This window comes from Toxotes jaculatrix, chromosome 17, assembly GCF_017976425.1.
Source record: "Toxotes jaculatrix isolate fToxJac2 chromosome 17, fToxJac2.pri, whole genome shotgun sequence".
Lineage (NCBI taxonomy): Eukaryota > Metazoa > Chordata > Actinopteri > Toxotidae > Toxotes > Toxotes jaculatrix.
Genome location: NC_054410.1, coordinates 16,965,810 through 16,979,970, shown reverse-complemented (window position 1 = coordinate 16,979,970; position 14,161 = coordinate 16,965,810). Strand labels below are relative to the sequence as shown.

General features: G+C 40.3%; 1 protein-coding gene across 1 annotated transcript; it reads right to left on the bottom strand.

The window, feature by feature from the left end:
- Nucleotides 1-9,779: 9,779 nt before the first annotated feature.
- On the bottom strand, nucleotides 9,780-13,849 carry LOC121197360. The gene is made up of 8 exons (XM_041060939.1): nucleotides 13,807-13,849; nucleotides 12,922-13,091; nucleotides 12,456-12,578; nucleotides 12,120-12,147; nucleotides 11,902-11,943; nucleotides 11,508-11,588; nucleotides 11,262-11,349; nucleotides 9,780-11,170 (listed from the first exon to the last, which is right to left on the bottom strand). The coding sequence occupies exons 1-8, from the start codon at nucleotides 13,835-13,837 to the stop codon at nucleotides 11,092-11,094; spliced, it is 642 nt and encodes a 213-aa protein (XP_040916873.1). The 5' UTR covers nucleotides 13,838-13,849; the 3' UTR covers nucleotides 9,780-11,091.
- Nucleotides 13,850-14,161: the final 312 nt, after the last annotated feature.

Sequence of the window (14,161 nt, the reverse complement as noted above, 5' to 3'; positions counted from 1 at the left end):
AGGGCAGAGCTAAGCTAGCAGTTCCCCCCATTTCCAGTCTTTATGCTCTGCTATGCTAACCAGCTGCTGGCTGGCACTACATAGCTCATATGAGAATCATACTCTCACCTAATTCTTCACAAAAAATAAATAATAAAGATTTTCCCAAATGGTGAACTGCTCCTTTAAGGGTTGCAGCTTCTGCATTTAATCAATGTGTTCGAGTGAGCTCTCCCACATTTAGATGAGAATCCGGCAGCCTCAGATTAATGGAAAACAGCTGTGGTCTGATTTTACAAAGAAGTGGGTTTCACCATGGTAAAGAAAAACGCAGGTCTTACATGTTGGATGGATCAGCGGAAGACATCTGGGAATCTAGTTAGAGTCCACACATTTCACACCTGATGGTGTAGTGCAGAGCAGTTTGGTCAGTCAGCCATACACAGACTGTTCCTACTGCTAAAGAAACAAACTGATGGTTTGGATCCCGGCTGTTTATTGTTGTGAGGACAACCAGCCACTGCTGATTAGAACAGGTCAAGTATTTCACCAGTCAGCCGCAGATGAGAAATCTTTTTCCTTTAATCACACTCGACTAATGGTGACGACTGTAAGAACTCAACATTCCACTTGAGCCCTGTGGTGTCAAACCACTCTTAACAACACACTGAGGACTTTCTTTCAGTGTCAGAGGCCCAAGACGTTTGCTCAAGCTACTGTATGTACCATACAACGCCTGAAAAATATGCTTGGTAGCTGTACTGGACTATTTTGCGATGAGATGCCATGGCAGTAAAGAGACACAGGATTTTTCAAAACAATTTACACAATGTGTATTTTGTATTAGACTAGAAACTCAGCTAGTGGGCCACCGTTGCAGTGATAGAGAGGAGTTGGACTATTTCGTTATGGACTTATTGATATATACGAATCAGATCCACAGAGAAGCATGGTTTAGAAAATTGAACTGCTCTATTAGTGCTATCATGTTTGTATTCATCGTATGAAGTGTACAGCAGTCATTGCTTAATGAGGGCTAGCATGGTTTAACTATTATGCACAAGGTTACACAACTTCTATTATGAAGAATATGGTGTATGCTTACTTGTGTATGCTTAAATAAAATACGTAATATTTTCCACAAAAGTCTGTGTTTGATCTTAATTGGGAACAATATTACATTAAATATGAAATTGTTTAAATGTTTATGGGTGAAAAAGTCAGGGTGGAGATTTTTTTTTTTTTTTTTTTTAAAGAAACAATTTTACAAAATCCAGGAAGACGGGCTTTTTCTTTTGGTGAATTATACATGCAAACCTTAGACTTCAACAGGCTTCAACTGTCAAATGTTTCTCCACTAAAAAAAAAAGCACATAGACCCACAATTTGCTGTTTTACTGTTACCGTGGAGACACAATGGTTTGTCCAAGAAGACATCAATCGCCCTGAAAAATTCACCCAGGCACGAAAACATGTATTTGATGCACAAAAACATGTACTTGCTGCTGAATCTGCGACTTGTATAAGTAAACATTCCTGAACTTGAAATAGCAATACTCAAATAGCAAAACTTACTAAAGTCCCATAATGCATTGTTTATGTTTGCCTCTGCATAAATACAAGAGCAGTCATCTTGACTGTTTGACTTTTGTTTGTGATTGTGCATTCTGTTTAGACAAAACCTAAAACACCAGCAGAAGAACTGCGAGGCATGTCAGATCAACACAAAGTCTCCTTACTGCTGAGAATGCTGCTCATGACCCTGACGGGGCAAAACATTGTTGGAAGGTGTAGAGAGACGCTGTGGCTGCTCGGTTGCACACGTGCCTTGCAGTCTGCACAGCGTGTGTCACGAGGCCCTCCCTGACACCCACGCACCTCTGCCTTCTGGATGGCTGGCCAGGGACAGACTGCCCCACTATCAGTACCGACAGGATTACTTTAACAACCTGCATTATTCAATGGATGGGACCCGTGCTGATAACTTCCATTTTTTCATTTTTACTCCCTGGGGTCTACTCTGTCAGCCTGTACCTGTGTGCAGCACCCAGATGCTGCATGGTAGAACAAAGAATAAAGCTGACAAAGATGCAGCCTTATCCTCCCAACATTAACAGAGGGTGACAACTGTAGTGTAAGGTGGACAGAAGTTTTTTTTCACAAGCAATTTATACAGTAGGCCTGATGTATAAGGGTGGACAACGAACACTTGCACGGACACGAGGCAAGAAACAGGAAAAGATAAACTCACATTCCTGGACTGTCTTTATCATACCAGAATGAACATGAGTGGTAAATACTTTTGTACTGAACAAAAAGTGAACAAAACTTCACTGTACAAACACACTTAAATAAACTTTAAAACAGGTATACGTTCAAATCCAGTAAAAAGGCAAGGCATTTAAGATGCTTTAACACTTGTTTTTTTAGAACATCAAAAGCCCTTAACGTGTAATGTTTTAATATAAAGGCACATGCAACAAAGAAAAAAGAGCAACATTCAAAATGACAAACCAATAATAGCCACCACACATTAAGGTAGTAAAGAAAAACAGTGCCCTTTTGTAAATGCCATAATTCTTATGAAGAAGACCACAAGTCCACAAGTCCTAACTTAGGGAAGACTCCTTTTAAAAATTTTAGGGACCTTTGCAAAGCGCTTATGTGTTGTGCTGTTCTTGGCCTGCCATTCATGGAGGGCTATATTTGGTGTCATGTTTCCAAACCGTCTTTGGTAGTTCCTGAAAGTAAGTACAGATCCTGAGTGTTTTACATTGCTTGAAACGGGTCTGTCTTCACACCGTTTTTAATCCACACGTCTTCCTAACGATGAAGAACCCACATGAGAATGACATACCTGCGTGTGAGGTCCGAGGGATGCTGCCACTGTCCGCCATTAGTGCCTGGAGTCTGGTCAGCCACGTGGGTCATCAGGTTCAGAAGCTCAGACATGACATCTTGAGAAAACACAAAACGGGTTGTTTTTAACAACAGGTTCAAAGGAAAACATTTATATTTACTGTGACGGAGGCAGGTGAGCTGCCCTTCAAAAATCACAAGAACGTCAGACAACAAAACAAAGGAAATTTAAAATAAATTATCATGATATAGACTTTTATGTGATATCAACCAGACATTCATTCATATTCTCACACTAGTGGTGTATCAAAGTACCAGTGTCATTAAAGGCTGTCTCAGTGTGGTTCTCTAAGGCTTCTGGTAGAGCTCAGGTTCGTACCTTGATCTGCTCCAGGATTCTCATTTATGTGCCTGGTGACCAAATGGACATAGTGCCGCTTTTCACGCTCCCAGTCTGCCTCCCTCTCAAAGATCGCTGGCCTGAAAAGAGACAATATCGCTATACAAAACCACAGTCAACCATGCATCACGTTTCAGACAGCAGTGTACGTATGAGTACAGTGAATGTAAAACCATGCTCAATTAATATGGCCCTGTGGCCACTGACGACACAGAAAGGCAGACAGGTGGAAAATATGAAACTATAATTAAAGACAGGCACAGTCGCCTTTTCAACCATTAAACCACAAACAGAACTTTCACATTGTTGATATGGTCGTAGAGCTCCACCCAGAGGTAAAACTACTGTAGCACCTTCGATTCCTGCCACTGGTGACACACTCGTCTGGATTTGGCCTGGTAGGTTCACTGTTCTGCTTTACCAAAGGACATGGTACTGGTTTACTGGTGGTGGTGGCGAGCTGGGTGGGAGCCACCACAACAGATTTCACCTTGAAAAAGCACAGAGGGTGCGGGTAAGAACATACAGGATGCGTACTATACTGTACAAAATGAGCTCAGTAAACAAATGCAACAGCATGAGAGCAGGACCACATCATCAGCACCTGATGAGGCAGAACAGCTGAGGCTACTTACCTGTACTTTGAGAGGTAAGGTGGTTTCATAACTGGTGTCTACAGTGGCTTCCTCTTCACTAAGTGTGACCTGACACTCAAGGGTTTGCTCTTTCACACCTCCCTGCACCACCTCGGTCACATGTCTACTCTGCTCACTACCAGCACTCAACTCCACTGTGACACTGTGGCACAGCGATGATTCAAACATGGGGGGACCGATATTCCACACCTCTTCGACGTCGTCCTCTAAAGAATCTGCATCTAAGTTCACAGACCCCAATGGTGGCCCACTAGCAGTAGGACACAAGCCAACAACAGAGAAGGAAACGTGCTGTCCAGACATCACTTGTTCAGATGAACTTTCAGGATGGGATGCATCCCGTGGCTCCTCAAGCTTAACTATGTTGTGCAGGGGGCTAGAGGTGGTTGTCAGGGACTGCAGGTCTTCAGACTGAGGGGCATTCTTTCCTTTTTTATGGTCCTTTATATAAGACATTGAGAAATAACCTTTATCTTCTCCCTCATCTTTTACATCCACATACATTTCTGTCTTCAGCTCCTCTCGTCCTGCCTCCACTTGCCCATCTCCTCTTTCCAACTCTTGTCCGCGTGCCACAGTGGGAACTAAAACTGGCTTATTCTGAAATGTGTCGCTACTTTTGCAGCTCTCTACATTTTCAGAAAATCTGCCAGCAGAGTCAGTGCCAACGGGATTGAGGCACAGGATGCCTTCAATGTCACAGTCGAAAGCAGGAACCAGATTTAAGACCACGTTCTTACTGTGTGGTACTGTCCCCTTATTACCACCTGACTCTGTCAAGGCCCCACATTCCACATGCTCAGAATGCAGCTGAAAATTCACAGCTTTGTTTATTTCATTCTGGAAAGCATGTGTCTTATCTAACAATACCGAGGTGGAAAAGGGGGAGTCCTCGTCTTCCCTCCTTTCATGAGGGCTGCAGTAGTCCATGAAACACCCGAGGTCTGGGGACAAACACCCGAGGTCTGGGGACAAAGCCTTTGGATTAAAGGACTTTTTTGCCGGAAATTCATAATTGCCATCAGGACTAGAATTATCTAATTTCCTTTTCTTAATGCATTTGTTCACCACCTCAATTTTCAAATTTACAAATGGATTAGAAAGCTTTCTCAGGTGATGCAGACTGGCTTTTTGGTCAGAAGTGATCATCCTTGAATATACGGAGAGAGGTTTCAGGTGTTCGCATTTGCCTGGACTGAGCCTATTGAAAATTGGGCTCTCTGAGCATGCGTTCTCATCCATGTCTGCTGGAGGAAAAAAAAACACACACACAAAGATAACCAGTTAAATATCCCCAGTAAGATTAGCATTTGGCAAAAAAAAACAATACATAGTAATAATAATAACCATCTAACTGATAAGAGTTGAATCAAAATAATATAAATATTGCACTATATTTAAACTATTTCACCATGATCAGTAGCATATAATTACGCATTCCAAGAAAAGCAAAATTATCTCTACGCATTAGGGCCCAGATATGAATCAACCCATTGAACGGGCCATGTCAGGTATGTCCACCGCTCTTTCATAGTGAAGCCACTCCTCATTCCAGTCAAACCACATTTACAACAGTTTCATGCAAAAATTGAGTCATGTATGCGTTTTATTATTTACCCAAAAGGGCTTCAGAAAACAATCAAGAATGTCAGACAGGGATCTGATCTTAATCACAAATGAAATAGAAATAACTTTTTTTTAAATAAACAGTCCATGCTCAAAACACACACTTGCTACAGGCTGCTCATGGGCTTATATTCACAAACCCATAATGTGTGGCCAAGCTTTGCTCAAACACACAGGAATTTGCATTAAAATTCAAATTTAAAAAACAAATGATTCCCAGACACTGATTCAATTGAAACGCAGAAGAAATGGCGTCGACCTTTGTTGCCATTTGTAAGGCAACTAAAAGGCGCGGTGCATGGGAAACGTTAACTAGGTTATATTATTACACATAATGTGGATTTTTTTTTTTTCACCTGCTAAATTTACAAACACTATGTCGTAATTCTCCGGAACGAAGCTAAAAACTTCAAAGATAAACTAATAAGTTGCCAACGCTAACCAACCTATGGTTAGTGTTAAATTAGTTCCCTCCCTAGCTGAAGCACAAGCATTTAATATACGAAAAATGTTGGCGATTTTAAATAAGATTATTCTCAATGGCAGAAACGCCGCGCGGGCATTAGCATTAGCATTTCTGACTTTAGCTAATGTTAGCTAGCTAGGTCCGTCAACATTACCGATCATTTACCAAAAAAGTTTTTAAAAATCCTCTAGACTGCATGTTCAGCTACGTCTACCAAGACAAAACAGCACTAAATTAAACTCACCTCCTGTTGTAAGTCTGAACAGTGAAAACGCTACCTCCCGCTCCTCACACACACTTCGGTCTGCCAGCCACAGAGCACAGGTGCGTGCCACATGAACAGTATGCGCGCGGAGGTCATCCGGGATGGGGGCGCTCGTCAGTTTCAAACTTTCTTCTTCGTTTAACTTTATCGTTGACAGCAACTCATTGTAGAATATGAGCCACAATATGAAATCTCTCAAATCTGACATGAGCAAGACAAAGGGCGATCACTGAAAGCCACCGGAAAATATGTGGCGCTGTAGAGTTGTCTGAGCTGTTTTCAAAACACACCAGTTTTATAGGATTTGCTGATATGAACAAAGACTCTAATGTTCTCTAAGTGACAGCAAGTCTTTGCACGTTGAGCTAAAGATTCAGATCCGTAACATATTATGATTGACTGGTTAAGTATTCATCCCATTTATACTTTCAGCTGAGGGTATAAGAAACAGTATCTGAAAAGTTCTGGTGCTGGATAGTCACTTCTCCTCATCTTTACATTTTTCCCCTTCTTAACAGATGCTTCATATTATCATCAACAAGTGCCTTCTTTTTATGTGGTTAAGTCTGTGTACAAGTGAGACTCAGCGAGCCTGGACGAGCAGAGGAAAAAAAGCAACACAACAGTGACATTTGTAATTGTTAAAGTATTCATGTCAAAAATAAAGCCACAACTAAAAGATGTGGCAAAAAATACTTTCCTTATGAGGCACAGGCTTCAATCAAACTGCTGAATGAAAGCAAGGAGTTTATTTAAAAATAACAAATACATGTTTTTTCTCTTTCATCAAAGAGCTGTAAGTTGTGTGTTATAAAAAATGTCCACTGCCAGAAAACAGAAGTGCAGTCTATCACATAGCAAATATATAAACTTGTCTAAAATAAATGTTGGGACCTTGGCAAAGTGCTTACAAGTTGTGCACAATGCCAAAAATGTACCTGTGTGTTAGTTCAGAGGAATGCTACCACTGTCTGAATTCAGAGCCTGGTGTCTGATCAGTCAAATGGGTCATAGGGCTTAGCAGTTTAGACCTGACAGGTTCAGAAAACACAGATCTGCATTTATGCACTGTGCAGGCCCGACGTACCGGCTGAATATGAAAGTGTTAAAGGGTCCTAACCAGTCATAGCCAGCAATGAGAAACCACAAGAAAAAGACCCACAATTCACAGATGAGCTAAAAACTAGAGACACACAATATATCAGTGGCTGAACATTAAAAAATAAAATAACGTAGTAAATTTGTTGGAGCCACACTCAATGATATGTCTGACAATGTCTGACAAAGTGGAGCTGAGAACTAATGCAACTTGAAAACTTGTTCTGAGAGGGGAAATTTTTTTGCCTCTGTTTCTCCTCCCTTCTGCTGGGTGTGTGGGTGGGGTGGGAGCGGGGGGGTTAAATGAACAGCATTTAACCGCAAAACAAAGTCTGAGTCACCAGGGGCAAAGTGAGGAGGACAGACGACGGATGAGCCACAAAAACATTTATTCTCAGACTACACCTTCACTAGACAGTGGAGTCCGAGGATCTTAGAGGACCGTTAGTCAGTCCAATGGTGTGTAAAGTTATGGTAAGGTTTTCTGCAGCATGATTATAAGGAGATCTTGCCTGATGTTAATTAGTCAACATATTAGAAGAAATCACATTAAAATAAAAGATAGAAAATCTGGGGTTGCGACCAGTTAAATAAATCCGCACACCAAATAAGAAAACATTTTATTGATCCACAAGTGGGGATATTCAGGTGTTACAAGAGCACAAGAAACAGACCCCAGTGGTGTGTACAGTGAGGCAGTAGAAAGGTAACACATGATAAAAAAAAATCAACCACAATACTGAAAGCAGTTAATCTTGATTGTGGTAGATGACTTTTCCTTTTATTGGTCCTATTTTGAGTCATTACAGCTACTTTAACTCCTCATATGAGTCATTTTCAACACAAGTAATCTCAGAAGTGCTGTAGTGTTATTTAGGTCAGACCCGAGCTCCTACGGAAGCAGAGAATTCTGTCACTGTTTCCACCCCTGCAGGATGTTAGGTGAGAGATAATTTCTTTTGTCCTGAGACCTTCCCTTCTGCTATTCACCTCCACCCACTATGGCTTGTGTAAACAACAACATACTTTTGATGCGAGGGATATCATTCAAAATAATCTGTCCATTATATTTAAAAGGAGGAGTGAAGCCAATCAGAGTTACAGCCAGACACTGACATCACACTCAGCAAGGTTCTGAGTCCCATGACCTGCAGTAACCCCACGAGTGAAGATGGAGGGTGGAATGATTTGAGGAGTGAATGAAGGAGTTGGCTGTGATACCTGTAAACCTTTAAAGCCTTGGTTGCTGATTGATGATATCTTTGGTGTGAGAGTGAGAGTCTAATGTTCTTATAGGCACACATTCTGAGTGAGTGAGCTTCATTTAAAATGTGAACATGTGGACAGGGAAGCATTGTTTTTCTTTAGGGGGGGGGGGGGGAATTCCATATTGCACAATCATTTCCTGTGACCATAAGTCTCTTCCACACATCTTTACTGCACAAGCATGTCACACGTTTCCGTGGTCAACCTTTCATATTGCGGTAATCCATGAGATATCGCTGTTGTCTTGGCAACAAGTGCACAACACATGATTGTGTCATTTTTGATAAATGACTACACAACAGATCCCCCCACACCAAGCTGCAGCTGGGTTATGATCTTTTACCGTAACATCACAAGATCATAAACCAGGAGAGCATTACTCAGCATATTCAGTTCTTTGTAATGACCTCATATTGACAGGAATGCAGCACAGTGTACAGTGCGTTTCCGGCAGAATGCGAGGGCCGTGTGTACGACTTGCCAGCTGTGACTGGTTTGATCTAGTCGGTCGGCTCTAGTTCAGTTGCCAGCAATTCAAAATACTCACATGCAAGATTATCACAATCCCACAGCTTCCTTTAGGTTTATGTCATACTGGAATGAGTAGCAGTGATTTCACTTTTAATATGTTAGTACATATTGATAGGAGAGTAAGGATGATTAAACAACACCTTCAGATGTGTTCCTTGGGTGTGGCCCATTCAGAAATGCCCGTATTCTGTTTATCTTGGAGAAAGCCTGAGAGCTGAAACATCATCTGTCTAAATAAAGACAAAAGCAGATTATGCAACACGTCTTTCCTACTCTAAGACTCTGTTGTCGACTTTTTTTTTTTTTTACTCTTTTTACTTTTATCTTAAATGTCTGTGTGGGGAGTAAGTATGTCAGTGTCAGTAGTAGTGTCAGGTTACAGTCAGGTTTAGCTAGTGGACGAGCTGGGATGGGGAAAACCCTCTCATGACAGCTAAGGGACAGCTACTGATGTTTTGCATGAAAAAAAAAAGCCACCAGTTTCCTCAGACTATAGATCAACCTCACGTCTTCCACCCTCACTGGCTGAGACATATCACCAGATAATAAAAACAAACCCCTGTTGCTACAGGAACCTATGTGTGCTACTGCATTTAAAAACAATAAAAACAAAAACAACTCTCATTTTCAGTTTTCATTTTTAATGAAAGGATGAAACAAAGAGCTGATTCATGCATGATTTGATTAATTATATAAAATACAAATTTCATCAAGTTTCAGTAAGACAGAGTTAACAGAAGGACTCACGACGTATGACTTAAGACTTACAGACATACAATGACCTGACATTACTGCCTCACAACATAATGCTAATTCAGCTACAGTACATCTTTATTATATTTCACTTCACAAACTGCATTGGATAGAACTGCACACATTACTGCATCCAACCTTGTAGTGTATTTTTAATTATATATCTATATAAAGTGTATAAAATATAGAAAAGTTTAAAATACATTTTGGAATGTAAATATAACAAAGTGGAAATATATAAGAATATATAAATAAAAGTTATTATTTATTATTTTCTAACTACATGTTATTCATCTGTATAAATATAAATATTTTATGAAAATACAATATGCTAATATGTATACAAGATATACTATTTATATAATATATATAATATTTAATACCCCCCCTCCCCCCTTGTGGAGTGTTATGTTAAGGCTTTCAGTCTAAAGTAAACAGAGGGGTTGCTGTAATGCTGCAGGACACTGAACGGGCACGCCCTGGTGCTGCATTATGAGTCTCCTAGCTTCCACAGCTTTGGTTCATGTTGACAGTACTATGGGGTCCTGACTCAATCTGGGGAGGTTACTGTATTGCTACTGGGGCAAAGACTTGGCTTCCACAGCCTAAAGAACTTTACATCACAGGTAACTACTGGCTGTGCAACTTTCATCAAGATTGTTAAAACCCTGTTTTTGCTTTTTTTTTTTTTTTTGGCAACACAAACCTTGCTTCTGAACTGAGATGCTGCTCTGTCAAACATAAATTTAATCTGAGAATTGGGCAGATAAAAATGCTTAAAATCTTTCTTACTAAAAGTAAAAGGCCATTAGTGGTTAAAACTGATGAAAAATAATGCTTTTATGTGAGAGTCTACTATATCCAGTCATACATATGTCTAGACAGCTATGGTGAGCTTAAAATGAAGTATACCAAGATACATGGTAAACTGACTCAACGTCTGTCACACTAAGTCCAAGTCTTTGTCTGAGTCCAAAGTGATTCAATTCATAGATTATTACTCAAACAGCAAAGCGTTGGTTATTACGTAAAAGTAAAGAAAAGAAAAAGAAAATCTACACTACAAACTACAACTACGACTTTGGACCGCCCAGAGATCAGAGGGTCGCCGTTTAGATTCCTCGACCAAGCACACCATAAGGGTGATGGTGAAGGAGACCTAAAGGAAGGAAACTTAAACTTAAAAGACAAATCAGTTGGCTGACAAACTGATTTCACCCTCCTCCTCATCAGCTCTTCCTGGGGTATAACTGGCTCTGGTATGTTTGATCCTACCAATGACAAGAGAACATTATTCAAAACATGTCAGATGAGGACAATGCATGATATTATATCTACACTGACTTGAGAGGAAAAAATTACTTTTTGTGAATGTAACGTTTGTAGATCACCACAGCAAGGACCAGCAGAACAAGGACAGCAACAACAACAGCCACAATTATGAGAGTCTCTGTGAGGAGAAAATAGAGTTTGGCAGTTAATCTACCAACAGACAATTTTGATTTATCTCAAAGCTCATTCAAACAATGTGATTATCAAAAGCTACAAAAACGTTCTTTTAACTTACTACAGTGCTTATTAATGCATATTTTGAATGGAACTGTGTACCAAGTTTGATCCCTGTACCATCCACAGATCCTCTGGGTGGGGTGGTGGTGGACGACGGTGCCTCTACAGGTTGTACCGGATCTGGTTATAAGAATGATAGACAATGGGGAATGAAGGAGGCCTCTGGAAAAAAGTCAGTGTAGCTGCTTAAATCACAGCTAACTACTGAATGGAAGCTGCTGTTTGCTGTTGTAAGTCAAACAGGAAGTACAGACACATGATGCAACCTTACATTATTAGAACACACTGCTGGCTGTTCTGCTCACTTCAAATCATTTCTCATGCCTGATCCTTATCTCTTTTTAGTTAACTGTTCCTGTCTCCTGTAGCATGTGAGATATTTGTGATACATAGATAACGGTACTATAATTAATCACTGTCAGTTCATATCTACCTTTGGATGATTTCTGGGCCAAAGCATTTTCACTGCAGTTGACTGTAAAAAAAAAAAAAAAAAGCAGTGGTTAAATGGAAATACAAATTTCACTTTACTATAAATTAAGGACAAAGCTAAAGATTATGATCAAAGACCAGGGATAGGATAAACTGTTTACAATGATAGTGTCATTTAAAATGCCCGTCACATACAGAGTTACAGCAAACAATACTCACTGGTGCAGTTAACTGTGAAATGTATATCCTATAGAGAAGAAACAAAAGTAATACAGTGAGATTACTGACGTCTGGAAGTTGGCAGAATAATTATATTTTCAAATTAATTTCTTATATGTTCAGTGTTTCCCCCTAGGTTTACAGTTTTGGGGAGGGGACTATTTACTCACCTGAGCACACAGTATTATTTGGACTAAAACAGTTTATGTCACATAATTCAAAGAACCTTGTTCTTTGCTGTATTTTTTTCTTTGCATTTCTAATGTCTGCATAAAAAAAACAAATTTCATCAATTGGTCAGTGTGCAGTAACATTTTTTCACATTAAGAGTCATACCTTTAAGATACAGCCTCTTTTGTAGATGATCCTGTCAAAGCATTTTGAGGTGCTGAGGGTGCTGATGTTCTTACTCCTCACCACTTCATCATTTTGCCCCTCCTGATGGGCAATCACACTGTGCTACAGTCAACATACAAAAGGGAACAAAAGAAATCAGTCCATCACACAAACCATGTAACAAAAACCCCCAGGCTCACCTGTGAACAGCTCATTAAGCCATAGAACTACAAATGGACAGAGGTGATATTTTGTAATGTTTATCAGCTAATCTGCCTTTTCACTGCAGACAATTTGACATGTCATAGCACAATAGCAGTAATTCCTGCACTCCCTCCAGCTGTCCCCGGCTATGGTGCATGTTGACCTTACTATCATTATTGTTACTGTACTTATAACTGTCTTTTTCTTGCTGTGACAAATCAAGACATCTGTGAAGAGAACTATGAAAACAGAGAAAACTTACCCCTGTGGCGTTCTCGATGGCCCAGGAATACTCGCCGAGAGGTTCTTCCTGGCTGCAGTTTGTTCCAAATTTCTCAGGCACATATAAAAGGCTGTACGTGGTGTGGCCGAGACCCGCAGTGACAGTGCAGGTGATGTCCTGTGCAGGTGATGTTCCGCAGACAAAACCACCTGGACACAAAAGACAAACGGATCACAGAGGTCTACAGGGGCGCAGGCTGTTAGTTAGTCAGCACTAAAGCCAAATGCTCCGTGTGGAAGAATAAGTTTTGAGGAAGTAAAGATCGTCCCTTTCACCCTCCCACTCACCATGACAGCGTGTCTCTCGCTGCTGCTGTTAAAACCGCACCGTTACCAACGATAATGGCACCGACAGTGAAAACATCAAAGCTAACCAGTAATGTTTTTTCTGATTGATTTCTGTCTGATTAAAAAAACAACTTTATCCGTAATTTTAAGACTCGATATAAAAAAAAAACTCCCATATTATGACAATATGACTGACTATATATGTCTGTAAATAAAAAGCTGATGAACATATAAAGCAGATATAACGCATTTTACATATTAAATAAGTTCTCCGCTCACTGTCTCACCACATCGCTACAGGTTACACAGTGAACTCGCTGGATGCGGTTAAAGTCCCAGGACGGTCTGTGACCAGCTTTCCGTCGAGTAACACCTACACACGTTTCACTGTGTACGCTTTGATAGAAACACCGTTCCTCCCGGCTGAGTAGCTGAGATTCCAACCGACCGATGCAACACAAACCTGTCTTCGCAGACACATTTTAAAAAAGTCTTTGCTCTACACTACGCGGGGTAAAGGATTCACATGCAGATTACGTGCTTTTTCAATGAATAAGTTAAATGAGACATTACTCACAGCTAAAAGCGAGGAATACCGCTACGTGCATGGTGTCGCCTTCAATCGCTATGTGCTTCTGCTTGCCGGTGTCATACATACTATACTTTCACACAGCAGGAAGTTACTTGTTTCCTCGAAGCACTTCTGAAATAATTCAAAATAAAACGTGACTGTAGGCGCAAACTGTTGTATAGAGCAACAGTATAGACTTGGGCCAGTAAATGAGTAATACCCCAAAACCACATCATCGAGTCATAAAATCAACCATGAATATTCCGTTGTTGTTTTTTTCTTTGTTTTGTTTTCCTTACATTTCCCATGTAGACTACTATTTGCCAACCCACGTGTCACAAATCACTTAAAAATAAGTTAT